The 14,461-nt window shown below is 38.6% G+C and overlaps 1 protein-coding gene across 3 annotated transcripts in view; it reads left to right on the top strand.

Annotated features, from left to right (window-relative positions):
* L1CAM (L1 cell adhesion molecule) overlaps nt 1-14,461 on the top strand; it is a 99,760-nt gene that overhangs the window by 62,437 nt on the left and 22,862 nt on the right. For all 3 annotated transcript variants that reach the window (XM_088137747.1, XM_088137749.1, XM_088137748.1), the window contains exons 21-22: nt 1,464-1,586; nt 5,888-6,058. In XM_088137747.1, the coding sequence (XP_087993873.1) occupies nt 1,464-1,586; nt 5,888-6,058 (294 nt within the window). The remainder of the gene's footprint in view (nt 1-1,463; nt 1,587-5,887; nt 6,059-14,461) is intronic.

Consider the following 14,461-nt stretch of genomic DNA (forward strand, 5'->3'; position numbering starts at 1 on the left):
CATCTTAACTCCCTGAGAAAAAATGGTAATACAATCAGGGAAACAGTGTTTCAGGCATAAATCTGTTGTTTGGTGTCGGGAGGTGCCTAAATCAGATAAATTAAATTAAATTGAGCCTCCATCAACCACAGCTTCCCCTGCCCAATCAATCAATCAATCAATGTCACAACCAGTTTGTGACAACTTTTGCCTTTAAACATAACTTGTCTTAAAAGTGAAAGTTTGCACTAGGTAAATATTGAGGGGAAAAAACTATTACTGTTACTGCTACTACTACTACTGTTATACAGCAATAATAATATAGTAGGTGTGGGCAACCTTTTAGGGATTGTGAAAAAATGCATTGAGGGAGAGCAATGCAATAGGAGGAGTGATAATAGAAAGTGGGCAGGTTATATTATATTTGTGAGCATGTGGCTAGAGCTGGATTTTTCTGGATTGGAGGAAATTAGATTTTTCTTTGTGTCAGTAAAGTTTAGTTAGTTAGCATCATTTATATGCTGCCTCAATCATAGACTCTTGGTGGCTTACCTCTAAAATCCTTACTAAACCCACAAATCCTAAAAGCATAACAATAAAAATGCAAACCACTAAAAACAACAGCTAGAGATAAGGCGAGGCCCTTGGGTTGACAACCTATTTTTCAAATGCTAGCTGGGGAGTTCTGGGAGTTGAAGTCCACCCATCCTCAAGCTGCTAAGTTTGAGAAACACTGTTCTATGGAAAAGAATCTTTAATTTTTTTAACCTTAAAAGATTACAGAACCACCACTTTCCTGATCTCAGGGGTCAAGCTGTTTCATTGGGCTAGGGCTGGCATAGAAATTTGTTCCTGGAATCCAGGACCCCTCAATCTTTGTGGTCTGGCAATCCTCAGCAAGCGCTCCCAATTTGCATGCATATGATAGGCACATCTAGTGTCGTGTCGTGTCGCGTAGTACAGATATGCTATACTGAACTGCATGACACAACACTACATTACATCTCTAGCTCTCTATCTTCCACCCTCACAGTGGCAGAAAATTGCAGTACAGCAGTGCAGTCAAAAAAGACTCTAGGTTGTTAAAAAAAGGACTCCAGAATACTTGTCTATGGGACTTGAGGTTTCCCATCCATTGTACTGTAGGATAATTTCAGTTTCTCTTCAGAACAACAGTGATTTCATTCCATCAAGAGCTCTGTTGCAGCTTTGGCTGCAATACTAAGGAGGCAGACAGGGTAGGTAAATTAAGGATTGTGTGATGAATGCTCTGTTAATGGTAGACAGACAGATTTTTTATTTTAATGGGCTTGTTCTTGCTAATGGGAGTTTGCTCCAAGTATTAGTATCTATTTGGAGCATCCAAAGAGCTGGACCTTGCCCTGTCTACTACAGTTTTCTTCCCATTACCATTTATAACCCTCTTCTTCCAGATATATCCCTTGTGTCCTTCACTCTCCATTTCTCTTTGCCTCCTTACATAGTACCTAGCATCCCTGAATCCTTTCAGTTGGACTATCTCTCGGAGACAGCAGTGTTGCTAGAATGGATGCCTCCAAAATTCCCTAATGGGAAATTACTGAGATACGTGTTGGGATACCAGCAAGGTGAGTCTGTAAAAGTTGTGGGTTTTTCAGGGGTCTGTGGTACAGCATGCTGGGAACCTTGAATGGAAATTTCTCACACACGTTTTATATTTAGGCAAGTTGCTTTGGATGCTGCTGTATTATTACTGTAACTTTCTTTGAGTGATTATGATGGTTACATCCATAATGATAGAGTCAGAGGACCTTTGAAGGTGATCCAGTCCAACCCCTGTGAGATGACTATCTGGCCCGTACTTAGAAATCCCCACAAAGGAGAGCCACCACATCTCGGGTCAAATACTTCCCTGACATTTTGCTGAAATTTACTTTTCCACAGTTTCCACCCGATTGTTGCGATCCTACCTCCTGGTGTAATACAGAACAATTCTGCCCTCTTTCCTGCAAGTCAGTCTTTCAGTTATTTCAAGAATCCTAACATGTTCCCCTTAGTTTTGTGTCCTATAGGCTAAATTTACCACTTCTTTCAATCCTTCTTCAAGCCAAAGACTGGTTTCCAGGATCCTCATCATGCTGGTTTTCATGTATCAACAACTTAGTAAAATATGTGGCGCCAGAATGGGTCATAGTGTTCTGAAAGCAAAATGATTACATCCAGGCACTCTGCTTCTATTAAAACCTATGATCAGATTACTGTTGTTAGCCACTGTATCATACTGCTGGCTCATATTTTTCTTGTGAGTTGCTAAGGCATCTAATTCCTTTTCATACATATTGCCAAGACAGTTCTCTACCAGCCCACTCTTACATCTTTGATTTTTTGGTACACAAGCGCATACATTAAATTTTATTTCTGAATTTGGTTTGGGGTTCAGCCCACTATTTCAATCTGTTAAGAATTTTTAAAATTAGATTCCATCTTCCATAGTGTTATGGAATCTTACAGCCATGTTTCATTTTCAGAACTCATTATCGTTCCCTTTATAATGTTGTTGCTTGGTGGCAACACTGAGATTTTTGATCTGGTTAGTATTTGGATGGAATATAACAGGGAACTTCTGAGGTCTGTGAGCTAGACAGGAAGGTAGAAAGACATTCTGGCAGGCAGCAATGGCAAACCAATTCCATAATGTTGACAAGAAAATGAAATGGATATGTCAAGATAATCTCCAGGGGCCAGCTTATTTCAAAGAAGATTTCACCAGCTTTTCTATACCCTTATCTGGGTTATTCATGAAAAGGCTGAAGATCAGAGAACCTAGGACTGAGCCTTGTGGCCTCTGCTCCATCTTGCAAACAGTTCCAAACCATCATTTGCTAGCCATGGTAAATGGTACCAGTAGTGGATCGCTTACCAACAGCATCCAGTTTCTATTTTAGCATCTTCAATAAGGATATGGTGGGAACCCTTTTTACAGGGATGAATGCTTTTTGGTGACCAGTGGCCAGACTTCATGTTTTTTGAGGTCTGAGGGTCCCAAAGTGGATGAGGTCACATTATGCATATGTGTGAAACTGGGGGCGGGGGGGGGGGACACATCTTTAGACTTTAACTGTCATATTTCAGATCTTTAACTATAGTTTGCATATGTTTCCAATCTCAAAATGACTGAAAATGATGCTGTCACGTTCTTTACCTATAAATCTCCCTCTCTTCCCTTTCTCTTGGTTCTCCTCCTTTTGAGGCAGGTTACAATTCAGTTGCTAAATTTCAATCATGAACTTAAATGATATCCATAATGATGATGATACCATTCCATATTAAGATTTCAAATTCTTCTTATTTGTTTCCTATAATCTGTGCATATAGATATTGTAGCCCATCAGTATTGCTTATTCTTGGATTGTCTGGTGTATTCATGTGGACATTTCTGGAAATCTTCTTGTCACTCATCCTTTTATCTCTAATGCCTGGCCCTGCAGTTAGTTTTGGATGTCTGACGTTCCCTCAGAAGTCAGGTCAAAATGCTATTGATTAAGTTTCTTAGGCTCTTGACAAACGTATTTCTCCTAATCCCCGTGAGGCTCACCTTACCTCTTTACCAGTGAGTTCAAAATGTTAATATAGTACATCCCATCCACATCTGACCCTTTTCAGAAGACACCATCTATTTAATCAGCTGTTTACTTTTAGAGTTTTGCTTTCTGTAGCAATATCCTGACCCTTAATAAGGATTGATTAAAACATCTCTTGGGGCTCCAATTCTTTAATTTATTCAGAGTCTCATATGCGTGGATATATGTTCCAGCTTTCCTTTGGTTTGTCTGTTGTTTCCAGTATACATCAGTAGGAAAGAATAATAGTCAGTGGGTTTGGGTTTCTTAAGTAGAACTCACTTGCTGCAATGGCCTTCCTGGTCTTCCTCCATCCCTCTCAGTATGGACTCCGACTATTACTATTGATCCCCCTCTTTTCCTGCTCAGCTACATTTCTCCCTGATATTGGTAAGCAACTGAGTGGTGCTTGCTTCCTCCTTTAAAACATTGACCTCTCTGCTATTGTGCAATTCTCTCTACAGGAAGTGGAATGGGCAAGCGTGCAGTGCAACTTTCCTATAACACTGGAAGAGTTTCAGTGACCAGCTAGCCTTGTCTACAGGGTATTCCATAACTAATATATCCCCAGCAGAAGCTTCAACATGTGTGCAAATCCAACTGGGAAAGCCTTCAAGAAAGGAAATTCCCCAACACTAACCCTCCAAAGCAGTTTACACAATGCAGATCCTGTTGGTTATCTGTGCATTTTTGCCTTATATTTCTTTTGTATGCTTTGAGGTGGGGGATCCATTTTGACTGAAGATTTTCATCTGCTCTTTTTTCAAAGACCTGGTCAATAATGCAATAATGCATGTTCTTTTTGTACAGGATTCAAAGTACCCATTTCCTAGTTGGGCAGAATTGGAGAGTGAAACTTTGAAGGCCTCTATATTGTTTTGGTGGGATTTTATGCTCTCCTCTTCATATTATGGGCTTAGTGGGGTATACTTTCACTTGCCCTAGGGTAGCCAGGTAAAAAAAGAAGACAGCTGTGCAAGAAGAAGACCCTTATTAAGGCACAGGGGCGCTTTTTGGCATCTGATAACTTAGGTCAGTGGTAGGAAGCTTCTCCTTAATCAGGGGCCAGAGTTCATACTCCTGATCTACTGGTAGACTGCAGAAGGCCTTCTGGTGCCACAGTGAAACTTCTGAGAGGAGAAGAGCTGAAAAGTTTTGTCCCATTTTTCACAAAACATTGGGCTTGGAGGAGGACTTTAAGGATAGGAATGGATGTTTGCATCATGGAAGCCTTGTCTTCCCTTCCTACCATTAAAACTGCCATCCTCTCAAATTGAATGAAAATTGTACTGCTTAATGGCCATGCACAATCTTGGGAATCCATGGGCTGTAGATGGTGGGAGGCACACATGAGCCATGGATTGTCATCTCTGCCCTAGATGTCACCAGTCAATGCAACTAGGATTCTAGATTGTAGATGGATCATATGCTGCTTCCAGCTGTACCCTCTACTATTTCATTCAGCAACCTATCTCACTGAATTCAATAAATCCTATTCCTAATTAGTTAGGCATAAGACTATAGTTGCAAATGTTTATTCCAATCCCCCATTGAATTTGTTTTCAAATAAAATAATGCAGGAATACAGCCTGAGACTGCTTGTTATACCTGCTTAACAGAGAAAACCCTCCTGATTTGAGTCTTCTTTGCCATGACTTTCTATCTCATGATGAATCTCCTGCACTTATTTTCTTGCAGTTGAAAAGCCACAGACACAATCCAGATAAAGGTACCTTTTTAAAAGGGGAAGGCGTGTTTTAAAAAAGAATGTGTGCCACAGCATCACAACCACTTCTAGAAGCGACAATTTGAAGTAGAAAAGGAAGAGGAGAAGCTTTATTACAGACATTTACACATAACTCAAACGTCTTTCTTCACTTCCTTTGGTTTCAGTGGTAGATAATTATATAGAAATACGCTCAGTATTTCTGCTGAATCCGAAGGGGTTTATAGACCCTCAAGATGGGAGAGATATTAACAATGGAACCTGATTTCTAGTATATTGTGACAAGAATCACCAGCTAGCATGCAGAGATTCTTGCCACAATGTGCTAGAAATCAGATTCCATGTTTAATCTCTCTCATCTTCCCTGCCCCTAATAGACAGTTCCTTCTTACCTGTTTTATGTTTGATGAACACTGCCTACTCAGCAACAGGATTTGCATTTTCTTGCATGATACCAGCATTCTCCACGCTGACAAGGTTCTAGGAAAGGAAGTCCATCACCTGTGGACAGCAGGTTGGGTGACAATGGCATGCATCATTTTCTGATAATTGACCTGTTGTTCTTCTGCCTTCTTGTGCCTAGCCAATCAGACAGAGGTGGACATCAGCAACATCCACATCCCACCCACCCAGTTAAGCCTCAATCTCAGCGACCTTGACCCCCACACTCCCTATAAATTCTCCTTGTGGGCGGAAACCAAAGAGGGTCGAGGGGAAGTATCCGTACTGGAGGAGCATACAATGCATGAGTCAGGTATGTGAAGCCTTAAAAATATTTCCTCCTAATCTTAGAGAAAGGGAAGGTATTTCCCATAACATTCACACAGAAGCCTTGGTTAGTGTGATAAGGTTAACAGTATTTATTTTTAATTAGTTGTTTGTTTGATTTACTCCTTGCCTTTTGTCAGGAGCTCAAGTTGCATACATAGTATTCCCTATTTCAATTTTCACCCGCAGTAACCCTGTGAAGTAGGCTGGGCTGAGAGACAGGCCACTCCTGAGCATCCATGGCTAAGGATGGACTAGAAACTGGGCTTCCCGGTTCTAGTCTGACACCTTAACCACTACACTATGTAAGCTGTCATTCAAAATAAAACCATACAAACAAATCTTTTTTGTTTCCATCAAATAATCCTAAAATATTTAAAATAAATATATATATATATATATTTCGAATTCAGACACCCGCCCATCTCACAAGGAAGTGACTTTGGGCGGTTTACAATAAAAATTAATAGGATTACTCCCCAAGTGCATTATTTCTTTTCTCTTTCAATCCTATTGAAAAGTGCAATATTGGGAACTGTGCATATGGATGGGCACATGCTCCTGAATCTTGTGGGCACATGCTCCTGAATCTTCATGTTTTGCATCCCTGTGCTAGAGAAAATAGAGCATAAATCCAATTGTGGGAACAGAGCCCTCGAAGATCCCCTCCAAACGCTGCTCCTGTGGCCTCCAAATTAATATTAAAAATTTCTAATATAGGAAGGGATTATAAAATCTTCAAGATGTCTGTGATCTTATGAACTCATAAAACCTTGTGAGATTTTGTATAAATTTATAAAATCTTAAAAGGTTTCAGCTGGAGGGGGAACAGGATGGAAAGGCCAGACCCAGATAAGATGGTTGCTCCTAGCATAAAGATATAAGAGTGAAATGGGAACTCTATAGTCATCTAGATGCCGTTGAATTATAACTTCCAACTTCTCCCTGTTGGCCATGGTGGTTGGAGCAACATCTGGAGCACTACAGGAGCCCCCATCCCCTTTCCCATTAGGCTGAAAGAATTAGCCACATAGGCTTGAGATCATGAAAAGAAAGGCATGAAAGGCATGAAAGGAAAGTAAAAGGAATGATCAAGTATATAGCAGGTGAGTTGGAGTCATGTAAACCACAGAAATAGGGAAGTAGAGAGAGGGATTTTCTGCATGGAATAGGGGTTCAGGAAGGAAAAGAAGAGAAAACCATCAAAACTGAGCATTAATCAGATCAATACATGTACAATTAGGAAAAAATTAATTTTTGTCAGGGAACTGAGGCCTTTCATTTGCTAGCAAGTGACTTCAAATCAATCTTGACTGAACATTACCCATCCATATTTTTGTTCTGCCTAATTTCTTTAATATTTAAAATACGTATTTATTATCTGAATGACTGTGCTGGCTTTGTTTCGCTGTGGGATAGCTTTCCTGGCTCAGGGACAGGGAGCATGTTCAACTGCAAGCTGAGGATTTTAAGAGAAACAGGTGACTCTTGCTCGCAAGTTAAAACTTCTGGTAGAACGAGGAACACAAAATAGGTGGGATGATCTCTTTTGATATGTAGTTCTGCTTTAGTGGATCAGAACAAGAACCATGCTGGATCATTGGGGGAAAAAATCAAGTACCAAGAAACGAAGAAAACTAACAATAAAAATGAGCTGCAAGTTGTGTGAGTTGGCAGGATCCATATTATTGTCCTTTAAGGAGGAGGATAAGTAAAAGAAAACAAGCGTGTAAAAGAGAAGGGGATATTTAATAGAGTGGTAAGCTCTTTGTGGCATTAAAGCTTTGATAATGCCATCTGAAATTGTTGTTTGATGAAGACTTGCTTGTTATCTTCAGGATAACCATTGTAGGAGAGAGTGACTTTTACCTATGCTGGGGTTGTGCAGCTTAGCAAAGTGTCTCCTTCTACAATTGTCGCCTCTCTCAATAGATACAGGAATGCAAGCTGTCATCAGGGGCAAAAGTCAACGCCTCCAATCACTCCTTTTGCTTTTTAAAAACAGTTACTGTATTCTCAAATTATTCAGGCTATACAGGCCCCGGGGCGGGGGGGGGGGGAGTTATTCAAAAGTTATAGAAACCTTGTATTACCTTGTTAAAAGTTACTGAGATTTCATCATTGTTTTGCCACAACAATTAACTAATTTTGTGTTGAAACCTATGGAAGATTAAAACTGTTTTCTGATAAAGCTGATGGTTTCAGATACTGCACTATGATTAGATCAATATTTATTGAACAAATTGAACTAGAACTGTTTTGAGTTTTCAGGCTATTGATCCTATTCAAAAATGGGTGAAGTTAGCTTGAGAACAAGTGAGAGTTGGAATGGAATAAATATATGTGTGCCTTATATTGTAATGCAGCAATCCTGTGCATTTTTACCCACAATTGAATGGAAGATGCTGCCTGGTAAATTGATTAGGACTGCTGCAGTGGAAGCTCCAATAATTTGGGCTTCAAATGTTATAGTAAAAAAATAGTTTGCTTTTGATCCAGTTTTTTGGGAAAAAAGAGGTATGTAATTTTCCTTCTCCCAGCTATTTTTTAAAAGCTATATAGTACAGTTGACTCGATCAGACAACTTTTGGCCAGGCTCTGCATCTGGCCTGAGCAGAAAGTGTTCAGGCTCCATTCTCAGAACCATACCATGCAACATACTTTTAAAAGCATTTGTTCTTGCAATGTTATTGGAAGAACTGTTTTAAGAAGCTACAGAGGAGTTACGGATGTCTATTCCTTTAAAGTGTCTTATGAGTGAGCATCCCTGACTTTTGAATAAGCCTAGCTGTATTTGTGGTTTGCTTTTAATAATGTGGACGTGCTCCTCATTTTAGAGCACTATGTAGATTCACAATGATGTCATGAGAGAGGACCTGGACCTTGCATTCAGAAATACTGTTTGTCATGAGGCTTTGTGTTTTTGGGAAATGATGAGATAGCTCCAGCACACGTACCTTTTTGTGAACTTCCCTCCCTTAATTCATAACAGAGATCACTCTTAGTTCTACTTTCAAGCATGAAAATGTGCAATTTCCAGCTCAGTTAATAAATAACTGGGTCTCTAGATCTTCCCCTCCCATTTCCCTGTTTTCACAGCTTCTGCTCTAACAAGGTTGGGATACACTAAGGCAATACTTGATTTATAGCCTACCATTTCCAGTGTTTCTAAGTTAACTATTTTTCTGCCTACAAATAAAGCTCCTCCTTTTGACTAGATGCCATCAAATCAACTCTTATGTGTGTAGCTATTTTGACAACTTCCTCCCCGCTTAGGGTTCAGCAAGGACATTAATTACTCTTGGCTGGTAATTAATTACTCTTGGCTGGTAATTTCTCATGTTGGCAGCATGATAGTTTCCTGGATCTTCCCTATTAAGATAATCTTCACAGAGTCAATATGTCCCTTACTGAGATGGTCTTGCTGTCCATCTTCTTTCTTATAGTCTTATCCAGGGCTACTCTGCAACAGGCAAGCTTTCAGCAGCCAGAGGTGCCTAAAATCCATCCAAGTTCACTTCTCCTTCCAAACTCCAAGTTGAACTAACTCCCCTTTTCCTGCCAGCACATCAGCAACTTTTCACTTCCCCTCGCCCTGGAAAAGTTTCTGTGAAACTGTAATTATTTATCTCCTTTGCTCAATACTTTTCCCAGGCCAGTTTTCCAGCCTGTGCTTTTTAAAATAAAAGAGTGGTGTGTATGTGTGGAGACTACTGAACAGGATGGCATCTGGACCAAACTGTGAAATCAAGAGATATTTTAATTGAGTATACTGCCAGATCCTCTTCAAATTCAAATTCCTCTTGCAGTAACTCAGATGGTTTAAAATCTTGATTGATAAGCTGATCTGAAGTATTTACACTGCTGATTGCCTATGATTCTTGAAAAAAGACTTGTCAGCTATTTTCAATTTGGGATTGTCCCAGTATGTAAGTCTACTGTATGAATAAAAGTCAAAATTATATTTCTGTCCCAATGTCTTCCAAATGTTCTTTGCAGCATTTAATGCAGGAAATACAAAAGAGCTATGGCTAAAAATAGAAGCAAGCACCTGCCATGATATCAAACAGATCATATAGAAACTTTCTAATTGTGTCTATGATGCTTTTTTGTTTTGATCACTTGCATTCAATAAAGAAATTGAAGTAAAAAATAAATGCCCAGTGGTAAAGCTGAACATTGGGAAAGTCCTTCCCATATATTTTTTAAATCTCAACCTTCTTAAAATAATTTAAAAATATTAGCATAGGAACAACCCCTAGTAGATATATCAATCTTTTTTTTAATATAATTTTATTGAAAAATTTTAAAAAGAGTAAAAATTAATACAAACTAAAAGAGTAAGAAAGAAAAAAGAAAAAGGAAGAAATAAAAGAGCTAAAATGCAAAAAGAAAAGAAAAGAAAAGTAGAAGAACAATAGAAAAGAAGGAAAAAATATAAAGAAGTGGCTTCCAATCTTCTTTACCGCAGTTATAAGTACAATTGTAGATTTACCTAGATATATCAGTCTTGAAGCCATGTTCTGTAGTAACATGGCTATAGTTGGAGATCTTCTCCCAGAAGTCCCCTGGGTCTACACATCCTAGCTTTACTACTTGCCTTGAGGTAGCTGCTTGGTAGTTGGCATGTGAGATAGGGCTCCCTGGCAAATTAAAAAGAAAAAGAAAAGAAAAAAATTAAATAGATTCTATACTGCCACCTCTTGGCTCTGTAGTATGTAGGCTAAGGGAATTCCCTCCCCCCCCCCCCCGCCCTTTGGGAGATAGACCAATTTCACAAGAGATAAATAAAATCAAATTTTGATTTAAAAAAATGAAAAGATAGAATGTAAAGAATCCCTTTTAGGCGTTAAGAAGTCACACACAAACCTTCAGTGACAAAAGAGGTAAAAATATGGCGCTGTCCATATCAAAGATTACAACAAAAAAGGATGTCTCTTAAAAATCTATAAACAAAAATATGGCCTGCTCCTAATTGAGAAGCAACTCTGTTGTAAAGCAGTACCAGGTTGCATAAGAAGCACAATTACTAAGCCTGTACAGATAAAATAAATTTCACAGAAAAGTATTAGTTCTAAATGAAAAAAAGAGGAGAGAGAGAGAGAGAGAGAAAGAGAAAGAGAAATTGATAATCTAATGCAAGTTCCTGGATAGATTTTATTCTACTAAAAGAATCTGATTTTTAGAGCAATTGTTTGGACTTTTTTTTTAGCTTCTTGTAGGTTTTTCTTTTTCTTCCTTAAAGAAGCTAATCTCTGCCCAAGCTCAATGTAGTTTCTAGCCCCTAGAGTTCTCTCTCTAACTTTTAAAAGAGCAGAGGGGAGAGGCTGGGAGATATGCCTGTTGTGTGCAGAAAAAGCAACTCTCCTTATGAATGATATGGATTCAAACCTAGGTGCCAGCTGGTTCTCAATGAATGTGAAGTGGGGACTTGCCTGCCCATTCACTATACATTCATAGTTTACAAGTTCAGTGAGATTTTAATCATCCATTCCAATTCTGAACTAAGATTTTTAAAAATGACATATTTACATGCACAATAAAAAGAACTTTCCTTGGAATAATTATCTCCAATAATTTAAAAGAATTCAAGCATGATGGATATTAGTTATTTGCAAGAATTCTAGAATAAGGTTTGAAACATCTCATACTAACAAACCACTGGATAAGATTGATGAATAATACCATTTCTTATGATTTTAAAATCAGATTAATTTTATTTTTCACATTTACCAGCCACCACAGAAAATGTTTAAAAGGATAGGCTGTTAACTTTATTTTTCTTGGGAATGTAATCTGGGAAGTGTAACTTGGTATGGGCTTCTCCTGTACTGATGGCTGGTTGTAGTTTGATATCCATAAGTTTGCTAATATAATTTTAAAAGAACATTATTGTTTAAAAGTGTGAATGTACTTTTGAATTATATACCAAAAAATTTGGAACATTATTCCGTGATGAATTATGGATATATTGAGCATGAGGAGGAAGAGGACAGAAGACGTTGCAACCCCAGATTTTCAATCTTGGACCACTAACGTGTTCACTTTTGATGATGAGCTGGCTCTCTATTGACATGATGGAAAGACAGATTGATATTAGTTCATGTAGTCAAAGTTTAATGAAGTGCTGAATAAAGGGTATATTTGTGATGGGGTGGTAATTGACATAAACCCCTGGATCCATGGAGGCCTTTTCCAGTGGATGTGCTATCGCCTCCTTTAGGACCACTAGCACAATTCATACTGCCAAGATGAATTGACCACCCCCTGAATCTATCTCCCTCCCCACATTGCAGCTGGCCTCAGGGACCAAAATCAGGACAGCATGTGGTGATCAGTAGCTACATAAAGATCCTTCCATGCCATTAGAGCGCAGAATTAGAAATGATCCCATGTAACTGTGCTGGCAGCATATTGGATATTCAATAGAAGTAACCAAAGTACTCAGTTTCATTTTAAACCTTTTCTTTCTTTCTTTGCAATGAGGCAAGGAATTTCAATTCCCTATCACAGCTTATAGGCTGCTCCGGGCAAAGGCTTTGGAGGGCTGTGGATGAGGGGATGGATAATACCTGATACTCACAAGCCAGGAGTGGCCATTATATAGGCTGTAATCAAAAACTTGGCAATCTAAGGCAGCTTCAATGTGTGTGCAAAGAAACTTCCATATTAATAAAAAACATCATTGTATCAACAGACCATAATTGGTCAGATGATGATATTTCCATAGATTACATTTCTGCCAGGAGAAATCTGCTCAAATTGTTTACACGGTTAGCCTGTGCCTTTCTCTGTCACAATTCACTTTCATTTTGCCCTATTTTCAGCTGTAAAATGGCTGTGTATAAGTGTGTTCTGCCTACTTTGCTATATAGAAGTGAGAGTTGGGTACAGTATGTCAGAAGATACATGAAAATAAGTTGAATACAATAGAATGAGTTACTTAATGTGTGGTCAAATAAGAACAGAGAGGGCCAAGAACGAATGGGTGCTGAATGAATCTGGATTGAATTCAAAATTAAATGCCAGTACAGAAGAATGACCTTCAGGTGGTTCGGTCATGTAGAGATGTTGAATTGCACAACTAATACATCAAGGAAGAGTAAAGTGGTGAAGAAGAGGAAGGCCAAGAAAATCATGGTTGTATGTTGTTGTTGAGATCCTGAAAAAGAGAGAGGGGAGACATTTAAAGAACAATAGGCAATGTATGGAGCAGTGTAAGGACACTGTAGAAGGAAGGAGTGTCCTTTATCATGATATAAAAATATGGAGAGAGATAGTGAACAGTGTTGAGATTCTAGCTTTGTTTCCTGATTTTTCCCCTTATCTCACACTTCTAATTTCTTTATCTTCCTATTTCTACATAACGTTGCTCACCCAAAAGGGAATAGCATGATATGTATGTATGTATCTACTCAGCGATATTGAGGTATTAGATACCGTAGTGGATGGTCCAGTGTGTGTAAAGCAATTTGAAAACAAGAAACCATGGCAACCTGGTATCAGGTTGTGTAATTGGAACTTACAGGGAGAGTAACCATTAGACACGCAGAACATAAAAGTGTTGTCCCTTGAATTTTTAGCTGAAAATATCAGTATTCACATGGACCCCTTTGTGCAGTTGCAGCTGTACTCCAGCAGCTCCTTCAGGGTAGGCGTTCTTCCTATGATCTCAGCTTCTTCTCTACTTCTAAAAAGCTCCTTTCCAGTGATTTTTTTCCCAGGTGCTTGATTTTGATGAGAAACTACCAGGGAACTAATAGAAGAGAATATATGTAGCTCAGGGTTGAACTGTGGAGTCCTTGGGGTTGTTACAACCACCAAGCTCAGAGAACCCCAAGGACTCTACCAGGGAACTTGCTAGGCCGTGGACTGCAAGAAAGCACTGGCAAACTAGGTTTGTATTGCTGCCACAGAAATTAGATGAGCAGTGTATGTCCATGAGGTCACCAAGAGTCCAGCTTGAGGGGATCTTTTACCCTTTCAATATTTTTTAAAAACTATTTTTCAATTATTTATCTCCAGCTGGTTTTAGACTTCTTCTGCTTCTGCTTTTGCCTCTCCTCTTCCTCTTTCCTGAAGAACATTTTTAAGCGTCTCAATAAAATGCATTCCTTGCTTTAAAATTTATGTCAAAGAAATGTGCTCCAGTGCAGTTTTATTGTGTTATTTCCAAGGCGGGCACACTTTCTCAGCCTGGAGAGGTGGCACTTTTTCTTTTATTTATAACTTTATTAATTTTTTTTAAAAAAAGAACAATAAAAACTAATAAAAACTAATATTGAGAAAAGAATATAGAAAGAAACATTAGAAATGAGAGATACACAAGATTAAAAAGTGTAAAAAAACAAGAAAAAGAAGAGAAAAATCAAAGGAAAAAAAGAATTGA

The sequence above is a fragment of the Python bivittatus genome, unplaced genomic scaffold (assembly GCF_059951505.1).
Source record: "Python bivittatus isolate LINGU-HERP-01145 unplaced genomic scaffold, Pbiv_v1 ctg000220_np1212, whole genome shotgun sequence".
In the NCBI taxonomy this organism is placed as follows: domain Eukaryota; kingdom Metazoa; phylum Chordata; class Lepidosauria; order Squamata; family Pythonidae; genus Python; species Python bivittatus.